Source organism: Perca fluviatilis, chromosome 14, assembly GCF_010015445.1.
Source record: "Perca fluviatilis chromosome 14, GENO_Pfluv_1.0, whole genome shotgun sequence".
Taxonomy (NCBI): Eukaryota; Metazoa; Chordata; class Actinopteri; order Perciformes; family Percidae; genus Perca; species Perca fluviatilis.
Genome location: NC_053125.1, coordinates 14,373,162 through 14,398,245, shown reverse-complemented (window position 1 = coordinate 14,398,245; position 25,084 = coordinate 14,373,162). Strand labels below are relative to the sequence as shown.

The following is a 25,084-nucleotide window of genomic DNA, read 5'->3' as shown; positions in this document are numbered from 1 at the left end:
TGACATTTTAAACTACAACGTAAAGGGTAGGATAGGATAGCGTATACAAACCCAAGAAAATATTTGCTTATGTGGAGAAATAATGCCGGAAAAGCATAGCATATGTGTAATATGTCTCTCAAACAAGCACCTCTTTAAATCATATTTTAACCACAGTCAGCAGTATTTTCAGGGAGGCAGGGAGAGGAGAGACATTCAACATCCACGCGTGCTTGCCCCCCCCCAAGTCAAGTCAAGTTAGAGAGAGGAAACTTGGGGTATAAAGTATAGCACATAAGCCTTGTTTAGTGGCAGCTCAGCTAACGCTAGCAGAGAGGGGAACAGATGCTGATCATTAAGGGGCTCTGGTACAATAACAGCCGCAGTGCTCCTTGAGTCTGGGGGGAGCGCTCTTTTGATTTTCCTGCCTGATGAGCCGTTGTGTATATGTTGGAGGGGTGGGGGGGCTAGCAAGATGTTATATAGAGTAGACGTGTGTGTGTGTGTGTGTGTGTGTGTATCTGTGTCAGTCTGTATGAAATTAAGGATCCTTACTTTGGAGGGGTGCATAAGCAGTGGGTGGTAACAGATGTCGATGTTTGTGCTTGCATGCTCTGTAGGTGTGTGGTGCATGTGACACATAAGTCAGTTTTCAGTCTGCTGCATTACAAAGGCACCGATGTGGTGGGTGGTACTAGCTGTGGCGCATTGTGAGGGGACCCTAAGGTCTGCAGGCTCTATCCATCACAATCTCACCTTCAGTTGGAGAGGGGCCAGGTCAGAGAGAAAGAGAAGGCAACAGAGAAAGAGAGAAAAAGACAGAGATATAGAAACAGAGAGAGAAGGGTGCAGAGTGTATCTACACCTGGGTGATGGATTTACTGAGGAATGATTTCTTTGTTCTTGGAGGTGTATGATGGCTGAAATGTCGCCGGAGACAATGTCTCTGCTGAAAAGTCTCCTCTTACTGGGGGCTCTGCCCAGGCAGGATGGCAAATGATGTGATCTGCAATGCCTCTGCACCTAACCTCACACCGAAAAGATGATGGGAATCAGTCTAGGGGTCTCTAAAGTGGGCAGACGTAATTTGCTCTGAAATTCACTCGCCGTGTCGCAAGGGCGGCCGAGTCATACAGCGTCCATGTTACTTAGTGAGGCAAGGTACATTTGTGCACATTCAATTTGTCTTCCAATCTTTCTCTCCTAGATTTTTCTCCTTTTTCTTAAACACACGTATTTTTCATTTCAGACGGATGCCTGAGGATATTGGCTTTGTCCCTGATCTGCTCGCATTCAGCACAAAATGCACTTGGGCAGTGTGACAAGGAGGAGCAGACGTGGCAACTAGCCTTTTGCATCGCACACTGGTCGATCCGGCAATGCCACCTGACACCTCACATCATACGCACATGAATATCATAAAGTTCTGTGTTTAAAGCCAATATCTCCGGGAACTCGTTCTCTTAAAATACGTAAGAGGGTGAAGTGGTGAAGAGAACAGAGCGTCAATCCTTTATACCCTAAAGAACCGCTCTCAGCATGGGGCCATGAAGCCAATCCAATTAAAATGCATAAATCTCCCTATATGCCTCCAGAGCCGGGCTTTGACTCATGAAATACGGCCAGGCAGGGCAGACAGTTGCGCTAACGGGTAGTGGCCCACTGCAGGGAGTCATGTGACAAGTTCACCTACGATATGACCATGGATTTACGATGTGCACAGGGATGAGGAACAGTTGCAGAGAGGGCATATGAATCAGGGGTCTTGGCAAATTTGTCACATTTAAAAGGGCTGGGGGAGAGATTCCAGCTTGCATGGCGGGAGTTGACATTCAGCACATGCACCTAATGTCACACTGTGTTCTAAGCTACAATAACTATGATAAAACGCCCAAGCACGCCTTTCAGATGCTATGGCAGTTAACGTGGTCTCCATCTTCTCTGTCTGTGCCTTAAACGTATAAATAGATTTATTCTGAACCATCTTTCTAGCTGTGTGTACAGTACCATGCTTATACTGTATGTAACATCATGAAATACACAATTGACCTTTTCTGTCCTTTCTCATCATAGTTGCTGTCTGATAGTGACAGCGTGGAGATGTTGTATATAGACAGTGATGAATGTTGCCCAAATATCACCCTCTCCATCATCCAGTGGGATGTGCCATTGATTTATACTTACTGGTCTGTCGGGAATAGTGCCACTTACCAGTAGCTCAATGCCTCCCTGGGGCCAATCTTAGCACATACATTTACTACGTAAATAATGGCCTGTAGGTGGAACCACAGCAGGTCTATATTTCTTAAGCTGGGACTTGTGCTTTAGCCCATATTAAAAAGAAAAGAAAAGAAATCTCAATGCCCCGCTAGCCATCTTCAGAAATGACAGACTTAAATTCAAAGGAACTGGTTCAATAAAGAGCCTCAGGAGCCTGAATGGACATGAGCCATTTGGAAATCTTGAAAAATATGTTTGAAGCAGACCCTGAAGAAATGGTGTCCATCCATGGTTTGATTTTGTGACATTAATTGAGCTCCTGCAGAAACAAGAACCAGCAACCCAGATGGGTTTAAGCAACAAAGAGGCCAATGTGCACCAAACCAAGCTGACATCACCACTTCTATACGATATGATGGGCAAATGATTCAATTTGAAATGTGAATATGGTGTCCAAGTTCAACACCACTGTTAAATCCTGCTTTTCAAATTTGTGTCAAGTGGGATGAATTTATTTCACATACATCTTAAGCGTCTTCAATCGCAGTAAATGTGTCATGGCTCAGTAACAGGACATCTGGAGGTTAGAATCATCAGTGTTCTTAGCAAAGTCACATTCAAGTACAGCCACTCTCATTCTCACTCTCATCACTTGCCCCAAAACCCTGTTTGCAATCATTCTGAAAAGATACAAAAGAGACATATAATCTCTCAAACGCAGCTGCCGTCTATTTAGTACAGTTTTAATTTGTTAATGCGGCCAACGGCGCTTCTCGGCTCGGATTGCAGGATCAGTCAAAGGAATCAGCTCTCTGGCTAGATAGCTCAAAATTAGCAACAAAGGGCGCAAGTGGCGACACAGGCAGCGGAGACGGGACTCAACGCTCTAGTGATCATCTAAGTGGCGGTTACCTGATCCCCTGTATCAGACTCATATGAAAACGTTATTTGAGTGGGTGTACTTCTGAAAGGTAGCAGGCTTGGTTCGGATATTTGACTTTAATCAGTTCTTGTGAGCCTGCAACTTGAAAAAGATTTCACATTTGGTAATTTGGTTAAGGACATTGCATTAGAAACCACCAAGGCTCTAAACATCTTTGGGTACGCACTTTTTCAAACATCTACAATATATGAATTAGAAAGTATTCTGAGGAACTAATTGGCTTCAAACTAAATTAATCCCGATGAGACACAGTCTGGAGTTTCTCCACTGCTAATAATCTCATATACAGTACATTCTAGTTCAAGGGTTTCTTATAAATATGAATATGTGGGTTTCACCTTGCTCAAACTCACACTCAATTTCTGGCTGAGCAAGGTAGGCTGCTTATTATTACTATTATTACTGCACATATATTAGTTTTATAACAAATGATTGGTCTAAAAGGAGTGACAGTTTAGTCAGTAAGACTTGTAAATCCTAAAGTTTATGGCAGGTAACTGAGCTAAAGACTGTAGAACATGTCAGGTATGATTATATATAATGAATGTATAGTGATTGTTATCTTCAGGCAGCAACGCATCACATCTCACTTGGAGAAAATCAACGTCTACGAATCAACTTTATCCAGACAGGATTGGCTTTTTTTCCTACCAGATGTGAGCTGAAATACAAAACTGCATTTGAAGTCTGTTCGTCAAAACTCAAATCACTGTCAAGGACAAAATGACGGTCATAATGGCTCTATGGTGTTTTAAACCCCCAACGTCGACTTCAAGGCAGCGCCCGACCGTCAACTTCAAGGCACCTAACCCTAACCATTGCCTAATCCTAGTACCTTCCAGGCAGCGCTTCCTGGAAGACGACGTTGGGGGCTTAAAACACCGTCATAATGTCACATGCACAAGCAGGGACATTTAGCCTCTTAGCAATTTGTATGAAGTATGTGGCGCTTTGAATGCAATCATAACTTGGTGCTAAAAATGTACCAGTACAAGAAGGATACAGACGGCAGCTATTTAAGCCAAACATAAAGATCCCTAAATATAACAAGATGAAAGATTATGGTGATACTGTAGTGAGCATCTGTCCACTAAAGAAAAATTGTAACTACAGCTTGTCTATCTTTTTTTTCTTTCCGAGATGCCACTGAGAAATAAACAAGGTTAAAATATAATCTGTTGCTCTGAGGGTAATGAGTAATAACAATGCAGAGATCAGCAGTGGTATGTACTGTTGCCATGGATACAAAAACAGACTCTCTTCAATTTATGAAATATCTTTATCTGCCTCTCTCTTGCGCACACATACTCCCAATTTTTCCTACATTCACTGTTCTCAGATACAACACTGTGACAGTTTGGCAAATAAAAAGCCTCTGTATCTCCCATTCAGTGGCACCTTCCAACAAGCGGCCTTTTATAACATCCAAGTGAAAAAGATAAATAAAAAGGAAGGCGGAAAAACGCTATCACTCAGAACTGGGGTGTTACAACTGTCCACTTTCCTCTGGTGAATGCAGTGCCACAAGCAAGCCAGGCGTTCCAAAATGTTAGCGGTTGGCTTGGCTGAAAGCGCTCCTTTTACTGCTTCCTTTTCTTTTTTCTTTTGCTGCTTTGCTTTCACTGTGTGAAGGATCCCATTCTTCACGGCCCCCCTCTCTATTCTAGACTGGGCTTCAGCCCTGCAGATAGCTTAGTGGGTCCAAAAGTCACGCGGCTGAGTGACAAACAGTTGCTCTCTCTAGCTCGAAGTACACCAGCCCAGACCTCCCTGGAGGCGTGTGTGTAGGGCAAAAAAAAACAACATACTGAATTTTAGATTGTATGTATGATTTTGGGCACGCATTTTTGTGTGTGTGAAGAAACGAGGGATGCAGTCAAACTGGGGGATTAGAGAAAGGTAAAGGAAGGTCTAGTGGTTTCATGGACAAGGGCCAACCCCCCCACTACAGATACAGAAGAGAGGGCTGGAGAGACAGATGCCAGACCAGATACCAAGAACTACTCTGCTCTGTCAGCAGCAAGCTCCTCAAACACCCTGTGACAGAAATAATTGAGCCGTCTGTCAGCATCAGAATTACGGCACAACTTCTATCCTGACCGGCGATTCTCCTTCCCTTTCTGTGTCCAAATAGCTCCATCTTTTTCATTTTCAACCTTCTCTTTACCCCCCCCCCCTCGTAGATGGGGCCCACAAGAACCACTCCACACAGGTTTTTCTTTCATTAGCCTCGCTGTTAATTGCTCTCCAGCACTCCACATCTCCCTTACTGTACTCTTTACACTTTGTTTCTGCGGCTAGCCTGAGAGAATCCTGCAACATATATACAGTACATAGGGATACCTTTCTGTCTTTACATAAATTAATAAATAAACATATTCATACATAAATAAAAGGAACACATGTAAATGACTCGGTCTAAAAAATAAATCATATTAATGAAAGCTTAAAGCTAATTACTAATTATTATTATTAATTAACTTGATTATTGATAGTACACCAAACTATCCCTTCCACATGTGACCACACAAAAAAAGAGAGGTAGTAAAAAAACAGCTAAAGACATATTTCTATAGTACCTACTGTATCAACTAATGCCTGTTCTGATGTCATTTATGGACCTTAAAAAAAGGCCGAAATTATTTATAAAACCTTTATAAAACGAAATGTGTTTCAAATAAGCATACAGTGTACAAAACACACCACACACTGGAGCCAATCATGTAGTTGGGCTGCTTTACACATTGGTGTTTTAAGATGGCTGCAATCAATACACACTTTACCCAGGGTCAATGTTTAAAACTATATGAATAGGCTGTGTATATTGGCACTTTAAATGTTAGTCTACAGAGTGCTGTGATGGTCAGAAAACACGTATTAGTCTATTTTACCCTCTAAAAAGCAAGGGAAATATAAAACATACATTGACCAACAGCATTGAAAGAGATGGCTTCTTCTTTGCTTACACAACTTCATACTGCCTGAACCTTACTTTTCTTGTCAAAGCAATCATCTCGGAATGGACTGGCTGTGTAAACCAGGATGGATCAATTCATTTCTCTCAACTGCATTTGGTAAATTGCAGATTTTTGAGGATAAATAGGTAACAAGAAAAGCAAAAGAGCTGGCCTACCTTGACATCCACATGGGCCATGAGGACAGCAAAATTGGTTAAATGGGTGCACGAGCATGTGGTGTGCGTCCTGTTGGTGCCGAGCAAGCGGCAGTCCTGCGTCGACCAGAAACCAGTCATAGTTCTCTTGGAGTAACTCCAGAACGAACAGTTGGGGTTGAAGTTCTCTTCAGATTGCTGTTAGAGGGCAAAAACATAAATATATGAGCGGAATCAGGCACAGTGGAATACATAAAAGGAAGACCTATAGAATATGCCCTCGTGAAGTGAAACACAGGGGTCTGGAGTTAATCACACATTAGCTATGTCCATTTCTACTTTTCTTTGTTGACAGAATAATCATCCCCCCCAGCAATCTGTATCTATTCTAAAGTGAATAGCAGGTGGTTTTACTGTCAGACAGCATCAAACAGCCCCACGCCTGTTTTTCATTGTGTTTTCTGACCTTTCTCTTTAACTTTCACTGCGTGAAAATGCACTGCCCCACTGTTTAATAGGTACCACCGCTGCCTGTGCCGGGCTATGGCCCTAACGACATGGACGCCTCCCTGCTATCTCGTTTGCCATTTTATAAAAGTCACCCGCAACCATTGAGGTTTGGTAACACAAGCACACAAAACAAAACATAACTGCTGATAAATAGATGTATCAACTGCCTTTCCCTCTTGAGCCCAATTTCCTTCGTAGCTTGGGAAACAAAGGCGAGTACACACACACACAATCCTTTCCTTTGTGACTCACAGCTTCCAAGGTTAAACAGGAGGGCTGCCTTACTATTAACACTGTGAGGAGCTGTAGTTTTTCATAGTTTCACACTTGCTGTGGGGTAATTAGTCTAAAAAGGTTTATCCTCTGTGAATGTAAATTTGCCGCTGACTGAGTTTACCCTTCACACATCCAAACCCTATGTGAAATATTCCACAGCAAGGAGATAGGATGACCCTCTGTCCTATTAATGGATTTAATTGGTCCCATTAAGTGGTGAGGCAAGGAAGCAAAACAATAACTAGAGGACACATCATCATCCCAGAAGACCAGTGATCCAAAACCTCATGGTTGAGAGGGGGACTTAAGTGTGGGAAGCCAAAGAAATAGAAACCCCTGCTGGGGAGCAGAGTTGACGAAGGCTTATTTTCAAGGGCAAAGTTGAAGTCGACTCAACATAGCTGAAATAAATAATTAGTACATTTTATGCTGTCTTGAAGCATAATATAAACAAGTAGAATACTTTATGCATACAATGGCATTTATGCAGGGGCTACATTCAGTTTACCTAGGGCTAAAATGTACGATTATCGCAATTATGTATTATTGTCTTTGATTCTTAGAGCCAAATATAAATCAAGCTGAGATAAAGAAAAACAGAAATAGTACCACAGTAGCGTAGTGTACATCAAATAAAAATGCATTATTTATCCTTGCAGAAAGGATTAGGGAAATGTTCTCGCGTGCAGCAACAACCATTGAGAAGCTGAGAGCAGTTAATCAGAGCGTTCTCTGAACAACACCTCTAAATGGTTTACCTCCCGCACAGTGTCAAACCTCTAGGGCTAGTACCTGAGACGTTGCCAGCTATTATATGTGTCTTTGCAAGTTAGACAGTGTGCAGGAGTTTCTTTGCAACGTTTGATCCACTCGTCCCCTTTCCGATGCACCGGTCTCATGCTATAGATGTGCGAAGCATTTTTCTGTTTTGCCAGAGAATAGGGAGCTCTTGATTTGATGCACCAGAGCAACGGCTCTATATGCAAACCGTCAACATTGCATCCAATCAAGTTTAATTAATTGCGCAAAGGTTTAATTGTACAGCCCTCGGTGTAAACAAAACATACTCTATATGTAAATGTCCGTATGTTTAAGTCACTTTAAACCTGTCAAAGTGACAAATCAGCAGCAGCTCTGCTGGTGCGCGCCAGTGTTATGGGCGGAAGAAGCTACAGTGCAGAAAACACACTTTTTCAAAAGGGCACAGTTTTATTGGAACGATTTGATCTGAGCAAGAAAAGGGTATGAAAGCGCCAGTGCCCCAACATTAGACCAACAGTAAAATGACTGAATATACAGTCCAAATTACAAATTACACTTAAGGCAGGTGAGTCACAGCAATAACTGCGCTGACATTGTCCCCTGACATTTTCCCACCATTTAATTTTGACATCCATAAGCTATCGTGCTTTTACTCTCTCTATCCCTCTGCGCTCTGTGTTTTTCTCTGCCGCTGCTGCCTCCTTCCAGGTCCTTCCTACACATGAGACCCGCTGCAACTCTCTTATGGTTGTTCAACATCCCTGATAATCGCTGAGGGCGCTGTTCGTAGACAAAACAGGGATATGCCGAGGGTAGCAGAGTGTGGAGAAGATAATGGAGTCAAGAGGGAGAAGTCGCGACTCCTCACAATGACTAAGCAGCCTCCAGTGAGGCTCAATATGAGTGATATTTGTTTAAGAGATCAGGCTGGTATCTGTTCAAACTAATAAACAACAACATGCATCACCTTGTGAGCAATTTCTCATATCTTCCTTCGAATAAAATTTCATATTGACTTAATTTTCTTGGTTTGAGATGGGATTTCCACATTTGTGCTGCATTTCAAGGATAGAGAAAATTGTGATGAAAGGGTTCTATTAGGGAGGTGCATACGCAAGTGTGTTTTTATGTGATAGTAAAAGAGAAAGAGACAAAAAAGCACTTTAAACGCAGAGTGACAACAAAGGAGAAACAAAACACATCTCAACTGAGACGCACATTAAACACAAAATTACCTGTAGATGTCTGATGGTGAAAATCACAGGGTCAGAGAGGTAGACTTTGTTCAAATCCTTGTTGATGGCAGCCGTGATAACCGGGGAGTTGACAATGACGGAGTAATTGGTAGCCATGGCTTCGCTGCCCAGCTTCATGCTGGCGTTCTCCGTTGCAAGGTAGCCCCCGATATGTTTGTACAGGACAAAAGCTATCCGAATCTCACCTGCAGGGGAAAGATAAGGAAAAGTGGTCAGTCTTCCACAAGTGACAGCAAAGTATTAGGTAGATAGCACCAGCTTGTGGTGTACAGTATGGCTAAGGTAGTTAGATGGTAGCTGCGGTTGGGGACGTGCACCCTGCTGCGTCCATTCAAAATACAGAACCTCCATGTGGCCACAAAGCTGGAAGCACACTATTCTCACACTTTACTATATTTTTTCAAAATATCTTTGTATGCTGTTTGATTAGGATTATCTTTACTTTACTAGGAATCTAGCCTAAACTAGGAAAAACAGCAACAAACCTCAAGTACATGAAACTATCAGCATGGTGTCCACACACTTTTGGCCATACAGGATGGTGCAAATATAATGCGACAACAATGTGCTAATAAGATAGTTATATGGCTTATAAATACCATTAAATGCTATTGAGCTTGAGCAACTTTGGCAAAACATTGGTCTCTTTTTTGGCAGAGAAATACTGGAACTAATAACAAAAAGAATACTGGAAATAATCACTCAGTTGAAGCACAGTTCAGCTGTGTTGGTAACACAAAAATCCAAAACTGTATATACTGAAACTGTCAAAAAAAAGAGACCAATGTCAAAGTTGCCAAAATAGTTTCACAAGAGGAAAAACAAAAATCTTTTCTACATCAACAGACAGTTATTTTAATTCAGCATCCAAAAAAAATTGATTACCAGTCTTCTATTGGCACTGACAAAGGCAAGCATTTTTCTTGTTAATAATGTCCTTCTCTCTTTCTCTCTCACACACTTCTCTTTCCTCTCCTGCCGCCTCACTATTAAAGACTCATATGAAAGGAAGTTCCCTCCCGTCGTGACTGAGATCACTCACTCAGATGAAAAGAACAATTTGGGAGCTATAGCACTGGATGATGGGGAAATAACTGCCACCCTGCTTTAATGATCCGCTTGGGCATGGCTGGACATTGACTTAGTCATCCAGCTGAGAGGCACCAGGCGCAGCTTGAGTCAATGCTGTTTTGCATGGGCTGATAATAAAGTCTAAAAATGGGTCTGTATTGCTCCTGAAAATAGCTGGGTATTGTGTCTAACTGCCTCATTTACAGTTTAGAGGCATTGCTTGAATGTAACTAATTCTACAGCCAGGGTCCAATTTAAAGTCTTGAACGATCCCTGTGCAGCACAACAAAAGATTTGGGAGGCAAATTGAAAGTTTTTCACATGTATATGTAATGAAATTCCTACAGAACCACTGCAGCCCCATGCACAATACTTTCTTGATTAATAGCGGTGGATCTTTGATGCCAGAGTCTTTCAAGTAATACAACAGTATTTTTGCTATCGCCCTGTCAGAGTTTGTCCGTTCTATCACAAACCTGAATAATACATAATACACCAACTGAAGCTGTGCACAAGGAATGATTACACTTCAAACCGACAACAGGGGACAAAGCAGATTCGAAAGGTTAGACTACTCACCGTTTCTTCCGTGCTGCTTCAGCGTGTTCGCTGAGAGGTGGATAGAGTTGCCCTGTCCTCCTGTTTGTGGGAACTTCAGATCAGGCAAATTCCCATCTGTGCTCATCCTTGCCACCTCCAGCTCTGCACACATACAGAACAAACCCAAGCAAGACAGCAGTAATCAATATGTTTGATTTTTATGATATATACAATAGACATACTAGACATAAAAAGTGCAGCAGGCTATAATTTGCAAAGGGCCTTAGTGCACAATATTACAGCTGAGCCCTTAAAGGAAATATTACACATTATGGGCAATACAGTTATGTAAGTTCTTGAAGAAGACATAAGACCCTTACAATGTACAGTACAGTCAAAATATGCTAGCTCTGACACAAAAACACGGTGTCAACATGCAATAAGTCATAACAGGAGTGTAAAACTAAATCAAAAAATACAAGTGATCATAGATGCTTTGCACCTGACCTCCATGTGATTTGTCATCACTGCTACTACAGCTACACCTACAGCAGTCACGAGTGAACTTCAAACCCATCTCTAATCACTTCACTGACTCAAAAAGGCATTCCCCTGTTGTAGCCGACTGTATTAAACCTAGCATCTCCAACTAGTGCTAAATGCAACACATCCTTACACGATTCATGCAGCTTTGAAGGGCTGCCTCCCTCTCAACTCTCTCGCTCTCTCTCTCTGTGTGTGTGCCACGGAGGTTTGTGTCTCGCTATAGGCCTCTTAATCAAGTGACTATCAAGTGTTTAGGTGACACTGTTTCCTCTTAAACTGTAAAAACAAAGGTTGTCTTTGGAAAAAAAAAACCCGACGTTTTCATTTCAAGGAATCTTTTTTCTTCGATAGGAGCGGAGAGAGCGAGAGATACAAGGAGGAGAGCTTGCGGCAGCTCAACAGCTGTTGTGTCTGAAGCAAGCTCCTAATTTATGGTTTAAAGGCTCCGGCGTCATACAGCAGAGGGGAATGAGCTGCTGATAGGAGCCCAGCTGAAATAAAAAGCTCATTCCATCAAAGTTATTATTGTATGATACAATTCAGTTTAATAATGCGGTCGAGTGTGCTCTAATCTCGAGTACCGGTGACTTGTGTGAAGTCTAGGCATTCCTAAATGTCACATGGACTCCCAAAGCACTGAGATGAATCCACTGATTGATTGCGGAAATACAGAGAAGAAACGCACAAATGTCAAATTCCAAAAGAAGAGGTGAGCAGTATGGACTAATACAGGTGGTAGGAGCAAATACAAAAATTATTGCTGCGGCATGACCCAAAAAAAATGAAATAGCTTATGTAAAGGACGGCACTTTTTAACCTTTATTGTACTGATTTAGTTAATACATATGTCAAATTGGGCGCCCATATATAGAGGTTTACTCCTCGGCGCAGCGGCTGTGGGTTCGACTCGGACCTGCGGCCCTTTGCTGCATGTCGTTCCCCCTCTCTCGCCCCTTTCATGTCTTCAGCTGTCCTGTCAAAAATAAAGGCCTAAAAAAATGCCCAAACAATAATCTTTAGAATACACATGCCAAAGACATTGTGTAAAACTGCTGTTGTATGTAGGTTGTATGTAATCTAGATTTAAAAATAAAAACTTTAAAGGAAGGGTTCAACATTTTGGAAAATGTGCTTATTTGCATTCCTGACAGAAGCTGATGGGGGAGACCGATACCACTCTCATGTCTAAACAGTCAATATGCTGCTACAGTCAGCAGCTGGTCAGCCTAATTTAGCGTACAGACTGGAAACAAGGAAATTGCTGTTTAATCTGACAAAAACCAAAGCGTAAAAAGGACCGACTATTTCTTGGCCGAGCACAGTGACTTCCTGAAGTCTGGTTATCAGCTTGAGGTTGCCAGGTAACAAGCTGGAGACGGCAGGAAGTAGCTGCTCTGGTCAAAGGATTTCTTCCAGATTTCTCCTCATTTGTGCTTGGATTTTTTGAGAGCGCCCTCTTTTTTTTTTTTCACCAAAACTTACTGGATAACCTATTCCTTGATGACAGTGTCTCTGACTAAAATGTATTGTAATGTTTTTTTTTTTTTCTTTCTCTCTCACAAAAGGTAATGTCATCATCAAGTGCTTTGAGACAGAATAACATTCACTTTCAGATGGGCTACCTTAATCTGTCTGAGAGGGTGATTTCCGGCCATGATCAGTCCAAACATTTCATGGTCAATGGTTCGCTTCTGCTATGCCACGACGCTAATGGCAGTAATCTCTGTTGCAACGGTCTGTGGTTGCAACACATGAACTGGCTGGCAGATTAGTCTGTGTGAGTGTGTGTAAAGTGTAAAAAAAAAAAGGAACCTCATTAAGCCTGATAAGACATTCAGCTGATGATCTCATGTCAGTGGACTATGACACCTCTGTCTTTGATAAAGGTTATTGCCCACGAAAAGCTACACAATTTAATCCTCCCTTTGTATCTCTTCTCATACCAAGGCTTCCCATACTTTATCTTAAAAAAATCTTTTGTATTAACATTCTCTTGTGCTTTTGCAAAGGCCAGGGGGTTTGGGTGATACATTCCTATTCAACTTAGCTAAGACAATACCCCAGATAGCTCGCCATTCCCTGGATTCCAAGCCTGCCTTTGGAATAAAGGAAGCATTTTTCTTCACCCTTTCTAACTCTTTTTTTTCCCCTGTGTGGTTGTGTAAAAGAGCTTACCGTGGGCTTTAGGGAATTCCTTTGATGCCATAGTATTGGTTGGACCCAAAGGCTATACCTTCAAAGCCCGTTTAAATAACATGCTAATCGGCAAAAATCTCCTCATAAGATTATCATGCAGAGAGTGAAGCACAGTCTTGCGCAGACAAAGCCCTAGACGAGCACATGCACTGTAACGTGTAAACACAAATACAGACACAATGGGTGAGGAAATATCCTTCTTTGAAAGCGAAGAAAATAGATCTCATTATCAGCTTGAGCCTAAAATTGGAACAAGGCTTTCTTACTTTTCAAGATTCACTTTAAAGCAAGTAAAAACCCATCCCACTGACGTCGAGAATGTGTCGCCAGGTGCAATGCATACATTTTACATGTAATTCAATGCGAGAGATCAATAACTAGCTGCAGCAGTGATTACTGATGTTTAAATGGGCACCTTGTCCTCATTTAACTACCCTGTATGGCATGAGGAATTGCAGGAGCCAACTGGCTGAAAAAAAAAATAAGCCGAGCAAACAGAGAGAGATAAGGCCTAGTAAACATGTCACCAGCACATAATTAACCAGACTACCACTATGCGCTATAAAATCTCACTCCATTTGAGCAGGCATCGTCTCATTCCCCTCTCCAAACGAGCCCAGAACCTCCTTAATACCCAGATGAATTGTGTGCCAGATACAATAAAATCATTTTTATTAATTCTCCTTACACTCGCTTCCTTTTAAGTCAGTAGACCTATATTTTCAGGTTGCCATGGCAGCAGGAACTTGAAAAAAAAAAACACTTGAGAAGAGGGCGATACATCATAACGGTATTTTTTCTTAATTCCCCTTGCCCCACTAGCCGACGTCGGCAAAACATGTTATTTAATTCAATTTTAGTTTGTGCTTTGTATATGGCTCTCAGTGTGAACTGCACAAATTCTACTTTTCAACAACTGATGCACTCAGTTTTGAAAAAGCTCCACTGGGGAAAATATTGATGACAGTAGCTCCATTATCTGCGCTCACTTGGTATTTATACACTGAATAATGAGCACTAATCCCTGATCTGCATGACTAGTGGTTAATTGTGGCTAATAATTGACATGAATATAAGTACAATCATATGAGATAATTGTCAATTTACAGCTGACTGCCATCAGATATGCGCAGCCCTGCCAAATTAAACCTCCTGCGAGGGAGAAAGAATTAATCCAGTGACCTGCACACTTGTTCCACAGCCTTAAGAGCACTGCTGTCAATATGAGAGCGCCCTGGATCAAAAGCAGTATGGTGAACTTTGTAACCCTTGTACTGGTAGCAAGACCAGTGAAGGATGGAACATGGAGAGAAACACCACTAGAAAACATTATACACACCAAACATTCAGCTTTTTAAATTTAGCTTACATTTTTCTAAATATCACAACTGACCATGCCGTCTTCCATCTAAGCCAATAATGTGTTTCTCAGCAGTTTAAGGAGAAGTTAACTTAATTCTGTCCAAGATGGTTTACTCATGCAGACAAATCAATAAATGTAATTTGCTTGCTGGCTTACATTTCTCATTGCTTTCATTACTTAAAAAAGAAGAAGAAGAAGAAATATACCTGGCTTCTTTCAGGCTACAAGCGTATTCGATTGGCATGAAAACATGTCCCAGGGAACGATCGAGTGGGTACACATCAGTTGTTAACCCCTGGGTTCATTTTGCACCGAAATTGTCCTTTAATTGGAAGTCGCTTTTGATAAAAGTGTCAGCTAACTGATATGTAATGTAATCTGGAAAGAAATCCAGATATATATACGAAATTCTCAGAATCTGATTAATTTCCTCCAATAAAATATGAAAAGTATAGAAGATCCCTAGATTAGTTTATGCCGTGTGTGTGTGTGTGTGTGTGTGTGTGTGTGTGTGTGTGTGTGTGTGTGTGTGTGTGTGTGTCTGTGTGTGTGTGGGTGTGTGTGTGTGCAAGAAGCCAACAGGAGCCAGAGGAAGGCTCTAACATGCTATCAAATGGCTGGACTGGACTAGGACTCTAGCCCCTAAACAAAATAACCTGAAACATCTGTGCCCAGTGAGCAACTTTCATAGGACTGAATGGGGTGCCATTTTGGGAACAGAGAAAAGCATTCCACGCAAAGTGTTTCTTATATATCTTAAAACATGTCTGGAGGGGATCTTTCAAATTCTTCCCTCGTGCAGATCAAGCAAATCTTACGGAATTAAAATGTCTTAGAATATACTCACGAATGTTGTCAGTGTTCTCTTGCACAATGTCCGTCTTCAGCAGGTTATCAGCCAGGACGAAGGCCCCTTGCTCCACCGTGTCCAGCAGCATGGTTGCGGCCCTCAGTTGCTCGCCTGTGCTCAGCTCCCTCCATGCTGCCTGGGCCTGCGGCTGCAGCAAATTGTTGACCGTCTCCACCATGGCCTGGGGAGTCAAATTCATTGATTTAGTGAAAAGGAACTAAGCTCGCCTGGGACTGCTGCTTGTTTGACATGGTGATTTGGTAAACGGCATGAGTGAAGGGATGGTTCAGGACTGAAAAACAAATCACACAATCCTGTGGGATTGTGCAAGAAAGAAAGCATGAAGCATCCCCCCCCCCCTCCCCTGTTTTTCATTTGAACTAAAAAAGCCATAATCATCTTTCAACTGAGCAAGTTAATGACCCTATATCCAATGTATTTACAAGTTGTGCTTTTAGTCATGGATTCTAACTAGTAGCCGCAACACCTGGATTTATAATGACTTTGGATACGTCATTAGATTGCTTTTGTTATGGTTTCCTTTTCTTTACAATAATAATGAATCATGTAAATATATCAGACAACAAGACTAGAGGCCAATTCTTACATGACTTCAGGCTAGAGTCTTTAATTGGTGTGATTAATGTTCTTCCATGCAAGCAATCCCAATACACAGAAGCACTACAACAAAACACAGCAACATTGAGACATTCCAATGGATGTACAAGATATTTGCTGGTGGCAACAATCTACAACTACTAAGCTCACATCCCTCCTGCATATTAATAGCACAGAACTATTATGCCTTCTTTAATCCCCTCACAACGCCAATGCAAGTAACCAGGGAAGAAACATAACATTCTCAAGACAAGATGAAAACATAAGAGCCATTACAGATTTAAAAATGCCAATGGCAAGATTTGTGAATGGGATACTAATTGGTCAAGCAAAGCAATTGACTACCACTGCACTGAAGAGTAAACTGAGCCTGGAAGAAAAGCGATTTCTAAGCCAGTAGGTGGTCAAACGCAGAATTATTAGAATTTCCCGCACTGCTAAAAATAGTAACAATTCCAGGCTCCAAATGAGAGAAAATGTTATATCATATATAAAAATGGTTTGACTTTTGATTCTCCATTCACACTTCTTCAAAAGCCAGTTTACACAGTTGTGACATCCTGAAGATAGAAGCTATGATGTGTGTTAAAAACAGGGCGTGTCACGCCACAGAACTTCTCTCTGAACTTCGCTAAGATCCCCTTTTTGATCAATGGATTATGAAAGGGAATAAGAGTTTTAGTATGACTCAAAAACAGCAGGGGATAAAGCTAAAGGCGATAAGAGAAATCATGTGCTCGAATGTATCAAATAAACTCCTGATCAAAAGACGGGGAGAAAAAAAACTGGCTTTACAGTCACAGAGCATAAGTGTAATGGAACCCCAAATTACCTTTTAATGTTAACTTGCATGTTTGTTTCAAATCACTGTGATAGCAATAGGAGACGAAGGACTGATTGTTTTCAACCCACTGGAGCTGAATGAGAATTTCAAACAGCACCAGCTGGCTTTTCCTCATTCAAAACATACCCTGCACACATTAAGCCGCCCACACCCAGACACAACCTCACACACAGACTGATGCAAGAGTGAACCCACACCTCTGCACCTGCTAGCATACAAAAATATAGACAAACTCGCTGGCACGTGCACGTCCACACGCACACACGCATGCACAGGCAGTCTACCAACTTTGATGTAATTGTTCATTATCTGCAGCCAATCTCCAATCACACCTTTTGCCATTCAGCTAGAGGCAGAGGTTGATTCGCTCTCAAATATGGGGCTCCTTTTCTTCAGGCACTGGCATTTTTTTTCTCTTTGTTCAACACTGCAAGATTTTTTTTTTTTTCCAGCACTTCTTAAAACACCCTGAAATAATGGTGAAATAAACGGATTTGGGCTGGCAGTCCGAACAAGGCCATAGTCTGTGCAGTTACATCGTTGCGACGTGATGTTGGCTTGCTGCTATTTTACCGCTATTAGCATACTGCCCCTCCATCTGTCAAATGTAGCAGCTTAAACCATTTTTATCTTTAGATACTTTACTTTCCTGTGCTGAAACCATGTAGGCCAGCAGTAAAAAAAAAACTATATTCTAGTTCCTGGTACATAAGGAAATGCTAATCATTAACTGGACTCACTTCTGGAATGTTCCATTTGGAACAAGGATGATGACTGGGCGTGAAAAGCTGCAAAGCACGGGCCATTTATACCAATGCAGAAGGAAGGAAGGGAGAGGTGGACATTAGCGTGTGCTTGGCAGGAGTCCAAGCCAACCCGTGGTGTGTGTGCTTCTATCTGTGTGCTGATTGATGAAATGAACTCGGGGTCTGGGAAATTGATTCTGGCTGAGGCTGATCTTCCTCTCGTCCCTTTCTGGCTTGCCTGCTGGTCGGCTTTCGGTGTGCACTCCTTTCTCCCCTTCCTCCTCCCTTCCTGTTCACCGGTTGGTTCCTCTCACTTGCTTTCTCTCACTGACGTTGACGGCTGATCCCAAAATGTGGGGAAAAAACAACACAAACAGTCTTGTTCTCTCAGTCCTCTTCTTTCGGACTAGATTTCTCTTGGCACAGGTGAAGCATCATTTCTGTATTTCTTTTCTCGGTTTTATTTGACCTGCTAGCCAAATCCTCTATCTTGTTTGAAAATCTCTGCAACCTTCTTGTTAAATATTTGATGAAACCTTCTCTCTGTTGTAAGCAGGTGGTTGTGTCTGTACAGTTTATGTGAGTTACAGACTGATTACCTTTGTGCTTTTTGTCTTTTCTTAGGTTTAAACTTACTATTGTACTATTCCCAAATAGCAGCCCTTTATTTATTTTTCAGCGACAGAGAGAGACAGACTTTCATTTGAAATTCGACTTACATTAGACACATACCTTTGTTTCCAAGTTTAGCTGTTTCAAAAGTAAATTTTATTGCATTTTAGAAAGAAGCCTTCGTGCTTTCTGGTCTGTTGCTGTTTTGTTTTTTTGTTTTCTTTCAAACCAAAAATATATCCCCCCCTTTTTCCCCTTTTTTTTTTTTTTTTTTTTTTTTTTTTTCTTTTTTTTACTAGCACTCCATCAGTACGATAAAAGAGTCTTGTTTTACTCAACACTCGGCTGAAATGTAAAGCTAACTTAACAAATACTGCACAGATGTTTCACAATAAAAGAATTCTAGTGCCAAAGGGCATCCTTTCTCTAGTTTCTGGTAGGCTTTTAAATTTGAAACATTACATTACATACTTTGAAAATAAGGTTTCAGCTCACACTGCTCTACACCTCGCTATGTGTGCTTTTAATATGAAATGTGTCACAGGAGGTGTTGAGTTTCATTGCCGAAAATTGAAATCGCTTTCAAAAAAAATAACAGCATAGGAGAAGCAATTGGAATTAATTAGTAAAGGGGTACAATTTCTTTTGTTAAAAGGAGAAACGTGTAGCAGCTGATTGGTCAGTAGGACATGTCTCTGTTGTTGCGAAGATGAAATTAGAGCTAAGAAAATCAGCATGAGGATGAATTTATCATGAGAGGTAATGAGTGCAGGTAATTCCAACCCGGATTAAAACTTTTACCCAGCCTTTATTGGTTTGTGCCAGCCACTTGAGCTTCTGGGCTATTAGTTGAGAATTAGGAATTTACTGTGTACTACTGTCTACTGTGTGTGTATTAATAGACAATTTAAATATAATTAAAACAGATTTTCTGAAGATTATGCTAAATTAATAAACTACTGAGTGTTTTTGAGAAATCCTTCACTCTCTCTCCACTGAGCAGAAACGGCTCACACAGATTTTTCAGGCAGAACTGCCCTGCAGGCCAGATGGGACGAGGCCTCTCTTTATGTGGATGTGGTTATCTTCATCTTTCAACAAATTGACTACAAGGGAAATTTTATCATCTCGTTACATTCCCGAACGAGGAGCCTCCCTCCGTTTCGCCTGCTCTAAGGTCAGCCCGCGCTGTGACACTCCCCCTAGTTATCTTTGCATGCAAAGGTGTGATTTTAATGAGGGGTCGGACCTCAATATCCTCCCTGTATTTTACACCTCACTTGGCTCATACTAAGGCCCATGATATTATTTTGTTCTTTTGTTGCTGAAATATGGTTATGCATGGCAAAATGTATTCACTGTAAATCCCAAATCTTCTGCTTTAAAACAAAAATGCCAGGGGAAAAAAGCCATTCAAAGCTAGCGTGTTTGACTTTGGCTTGGTACAACATGGACGGACATAATCACAGTAATTGGACCATAATGTCACTGCCTATAAACAAGCTGCCATTACTATGACCAAAAGGCACAGGAGGGAGGCCTCTATTTTCATCATGTTTGTTCCAAATCAAAGGGCACAACAGAGAAACATCCCTGCAGGGGAAATGCAGAACATAGTGAGTTGATCATCATACACGGTTGTAGCTTTATCAAGGCCAAATCCTGTTGGGTGGGATTCCATTGGCTATGACGTGTGGCAGATATCGCTGTTCATGAACAATCAATAAAGATACAGCATTCTTGTGAATATGTAACTCAAAAAGGAAATGAATCGGTTTGTATTGAAATTCCCTGACGATCCTAACGAGATGAAGACCTCAGTACCAGTGGAATTCAAGTGTCATCTACTTGTTTACCATTTAAACAAGACAGAAGCCCTCAATCAAGATGAGAATCACTCACCTCATTTAGACATCAACCTCAAGCCAGGTGATTTATTTTGGACTATGTTCTCTTTTACCACAACCACACCTGCACTCACACAATCTGCCTTTTCCCAAAGTGCTATTGAAGTCTGTAGCACCGACTCTGAGCAGAGGGACAGCAGAGGCAGGTGCACCTCTCATTTGCTTTGTATTCCTCTGCTAATCCCATTTACGTCAACCACCAGGGCCCCATTGGAGAAAACATTGCCCAATTTCCCTAATCAATGAAAGTCCCTCAAAGGCTGGCAGCGCGTGCAGTCAATGCCTGTGTTTACCTACGGCCACAGATGTTGCTCCATTATTGCGGTTTGTCAAGCGAAAGCTCTTCAGTGCTGTTTGAATTTGTCAACCCAGCGAGGGAACGGAGCAGAGGAGGAGGTAAACAGCTGAGCAGTGTGTACAGTCATGTGTGGTCATGTACAATACACCCTCAGTACTACACTGTGGAAACACGAACCCAGATGCAGGTGCGAAAGCATACAGATGCGTGTAAATCGGAAGAGAGTATGGATTTGTGTGTCATTTTTTGTTTTTGCTTTCTTTAGCCATGCCAGTGGCGTGGCTTTAGAAATGGCAATATTGATCTGTCAGTCTACCACTCCAGACTGAAACATCTCGACAATTATTGGATTGCCGTGAATTGAGCAGACATTCATGGTGGGATGAAGCCCAATTACTCAGGTTGACGTTTTAGTTTTTTACTGAAATGTCTCCCCTCAGGATAAATTGTAATAACAGCTATCAGTTCAGTTGATTGATTTATGCCAAACTAATTGTTTTGTTTAGTGTTAATTAGCAAGAGTTAGCATGCAAAAATAAGATGGCGAACATGGTTAACACCATATCTGCTTAACATCCGCATATTAATATTGCTATTATAAGCATTTAAACATTTAGCTCAAAGCCCTGCTGTGTGTACTGCCTCACAAAGATGCTGGCATGTCTGTCGACTCTTAATCTTATTTAAATGGATTTTTATACATTTTTTGGAATGAACTTAAGCTTGTGATTTGCACCGTGTCAGTAGTCAAGGCGTTTTTCTATGTTTTTACTGTCAACATACCCCATGAAATGACCGAAACCAACAATGTGTTAGTATGTCTCTTTATACTTATCAAATTTCTCAGGCACATTTGTTCCTACTGAAGGTGTAAGAAAGGGGTCACAAATGCATAGTTTTAGTTTTTAAAAGGGCCCAGAAATTTCCTAAAACAGCAGACATTGTAGTGTTCAGGAAAAGTTACTCAAATAGGAGTCTATTGTTGGGGACTATTTTGAGCCGCCGATTTATCCATACTTGGTGCACTGGTGAGTATTTGTGGTACCAGGATGGTGCATGACTCAAAAGAAACTACATTGCCCATGTTCGTTGTAATTAAGTTGTGTGTCAGTCAGTGTAACAGTGTGGCTCAATAATATGTTTTTCATTGTTTTGGTTGACAATGGAGGTCTATGGCACAGAAGAATGTCCCATTTCCGGCTTTGGCTATACAGACAATTGACAATGTTGGTTTTGGTTGATTGTTGGTCTTTCTATGGCATTTGTTAAAAAAAAAGTGCATGATTATTCATATGTGTATATATACACAGTACCACCAGCATTATCCTGTAAGAATCTCACACTTACAAACCCATCTGCACGTGAGCACGCTCAAACATATGCCAACATATATTCCAGTTGGATGTAATTTGCACACGTGTGACTATACATAGCAAAGTGCCTTCTGACATGCCTCAGTGGAATCGAGGCAAATACATGTTGCCTAACATAAGCGCTACAGAGCACACATTCTGTATAACACAACATCTGTCTCTAATGTGCAGCTTTATTGGAGCCATCTGTATGGGACACAGGATTGTCAACTTATCACATAGTTCACTTGTCAAGGTAGAACTTATTTTGATGACAGTTAAATTGTCACCCCAGGGATAGCAAAATCACTCCGTAGCCAGGGACATAGCTGAGTGAAGCCATGGAGACCCCTCCTAAATTAGGACACACATGTATTATGCATCAGGGAGAATCATAACATGCCATGACTTTGGCTGACTTAGAAGTTAGAAGTTGACTTGCTGGTGTAATGAGGTCATTTCTTTTGGCTCTTCTTCTTTTTCCTGAGAAATGTAGGAGTGCGTTACATGCCTGAGAGCCTTATTTTTAACTGATTCTATCCTCTTATGTGGGCTATTTCATTGGAAAGCAGTGCTGATGTGGTGGTTTAAGGGCATTTTTAAAATGATTGAGAAACATGAGAAATGCACAATAGATAGCATTTGAAAATCCTCAGCCTCATGCTAAGACCAAACATATTAGAGGAGAAAGGAGAATTTCAATACATATGCATGCAGGGGACAATGATGACATGACTCATAAATGCAGGTTTGAGGCACTGATGTTCACTTGGATGCAGCGTTAATGATATGATACTAACGAAATGTGACCCTTTGATTTAACATTAGCATTACCACATATATTTATATTTATATACATATATGTATATACATATAACTGTTTTCCACTTCAAAAGGTCAAACTTAAAATTGTATGGTGAAAATGAAAGCAAAGTTGCCACAATGAGGGAATAAAGAGTAGGTACAGGGGAAAATTTGGTCCAAATACCTGAACATAAAACCGGCAAGAGCGTTCTCTTTTCTGCAGCTGCAAACCAAAGAAAATGCAAGTTAGCAAAAGGTCAGCGGCTCAAACTATTCCACTTGAATACATTTCCTCTGCTTAAAGTACAGATTTGAGAGTAGTGAGAGAATTCTTTTTTTTTACTCCTGCAACAATCGCTTTCATCAATTGTGTGAAATTTAGTATACATTTCATTATAGAGTATTTTAGAAAAACAGCAGACTCATGTTAATTTGCAATAAAATGAGACACATAAGACATGTGGGAATACACCTTTTGACACTCTTAAAGGTGATTACAAGATTATTATTTTATTTTTGTCACCTGAGAAATTTTTTTGAGAGCTATTTATCTTCTGAGCCTCTGCTGTGATTGAAGTAGAGATAGCGCTGACAACAATTTAGCATAACTGAAATATGACAGGAATCTCAGGCTCAAAGAAACGCTCTTAGCACTGCATGGAGAGTGAATCATTTTAATTGAGTTCTGATACAAGCAAGGTAGCCAACAGAGCTACTGTGTGGCTTAACAGCTAGGTTCTGGTACCATGCAAAATCCCATGCAGATTAGCTCCAAAGAGTACCATTTCCTCATAAAGGAGCCTCTTGCTCTACATCACAGCCCACTCTTCTGGAAGTGCTCCCATTCGTACGGTTAGCCAGCTACCCTTTGATCATGAAAACGACACTGATCTCACCATTTGCCAACTCAATCCTTTCATTGTCTGCTGGCAGAAAGTATTGTGCTTTGCTATCAAAAAGAAAATCTTTAATTCGCTAAGCTCTTTGCAGATTGTGTAAAAATGATTGAACTCGGGAGGTAAACACTAGCCACTGCCAGAGGAGAGAGGTTCCGTGAGCTCCGGTGTTTTGTGTGGAGAGCTCTCACTGGCAAAGGAAGTCCAACACGAGGGAAAGATGTAGGGCCATTTTTATCTATAGATGCACAATATACATAATGGAGTGTTTATCAGAGGACAGAGAATTATAAAGGAAGTCCATGACCTCTTAAATAAATTATCATGGCTTAACAAGCTTTTTTTCATTTCCCTTAACCCAACTGCTTTTTTTCCTTTGCGCCATTTCCTCATCTTTACAAGAGAAACTAAAGACTTCAACAGCAATCCCGATCACAGCAGTAGGCTCTATCTTGAATGTTGCGTTTTATGAGAGACCCTTTTTCAAGAGGTACAATAAACTCTAGTTGCTCCTCAATGTGAATGTACTTATCACATTCCCTTCTGAGGCCTTCTGGCCATCTTTACTGCCTCCCCTCTCCATTGGAGAAAACTGGCACTAAAATCTCAATGGAGGCATCTGTGTCTGTTGCTGCAATGAAATAGAAAAACGTCCCGAAAAAACTATCTGAGAACAGGTGTTCATGTTCTTCTACAAGTGAAGCCGCTCCAGCAAATTAACGAGTGACATTTTAAATTTCACTGATGTTTGCTTTTCTGTTGGCTGCTCAGCAGACAGAAAGTATTATTTTAGCTCGCTTTGCCTGAGTGCCCCTTACTGTGCTCTGCTGTGAATTGGGGAGTAAATGCATTAGCTTCAGGTTCAGCAAAAATGAAAAACTCTCCCACAGCTTAGATCCAAGCCCAATGAAAATGTACGCTGTCCCATTAGTAAAAATCAAATGGTGCACGTGTAGTGCTTTTGACGAGCATGACATATGAATAACATCTTTTAAACTACATCAAAGTTACATTGGAAGCATAATACATTATACTAGAGTAAGAGATATGCCTGAGCATTTTAGTATGCACTGGACTGAATTCTGAAAATGGTGGATATCATTTAATCTGACAGCTCCAGATCATTAAAAGAATACCTACGGTATTTGACTGGATTGAAGATATGTGATAGGTAGGCCTCCATTTTGGAAATTCAAAAAGGTTTAGGTATTAGAATGAAAACGCTGACTTACCAATACAAATTTGTTACAAAAAAAAAAAGAAAACGCTGACTTACAAACTGGCACTTTTGTGTAAAATCATTGCAGGGTAGTAAATCACTATTCCTGCAGGCCATGTTTTCAAGCCTGTTAGATAGTCAGGATATTCTTTTAAAGCAAAGTT

At 41.1% G+C, this 25,084-nt stretch overlaps 1 protein-coding gene across 30 annotated transcripts in view; it reads right to left on the bottom strand.

Annotated features, from left to right (window-relative positions):
• The window catches only part of LOC120573639 (adhesion G protein-coupled receptor L3-like), a 224,866-nt gene that overhangs the window by 33,332 nt on the left and 166,450 nt on the right, over positions 1-25,084 (bottom strand). For 23 of the 30 annotated variants that reach the window (XM_039823490.1, XM_039823508.1, XM_039823510.1 and 20 more), the window contains 5 exons: positions 22,990-23,028; positions 15,622-15,805; positions 10,709-10,831; positions 9,038-9,243; positions 6,276-6,452 (listed from right to left, as the gene is read on the bottom strand). In XM_039823490.1, the coding sequence (XP_039679424.1) occupies positions 6,276-6,452; positions 9,038-9,243; positions 10,709-10,831; positions 15,622-15,805; positions 22,990-23,028 (729 nt within the window). The remainder of the gene's footprint in view (positions 1-6,275; positions 6,453-9,037; positions 9,244-10,708; positions 10,832-15,621; positions 15,806-22,989; positions 23,029-25,084) is intronic. The other 7 variants (XM_039823499.1, XM_039823502.1, XM_039823507.1 and 4 more) reach the window with 1 other exon arrangement.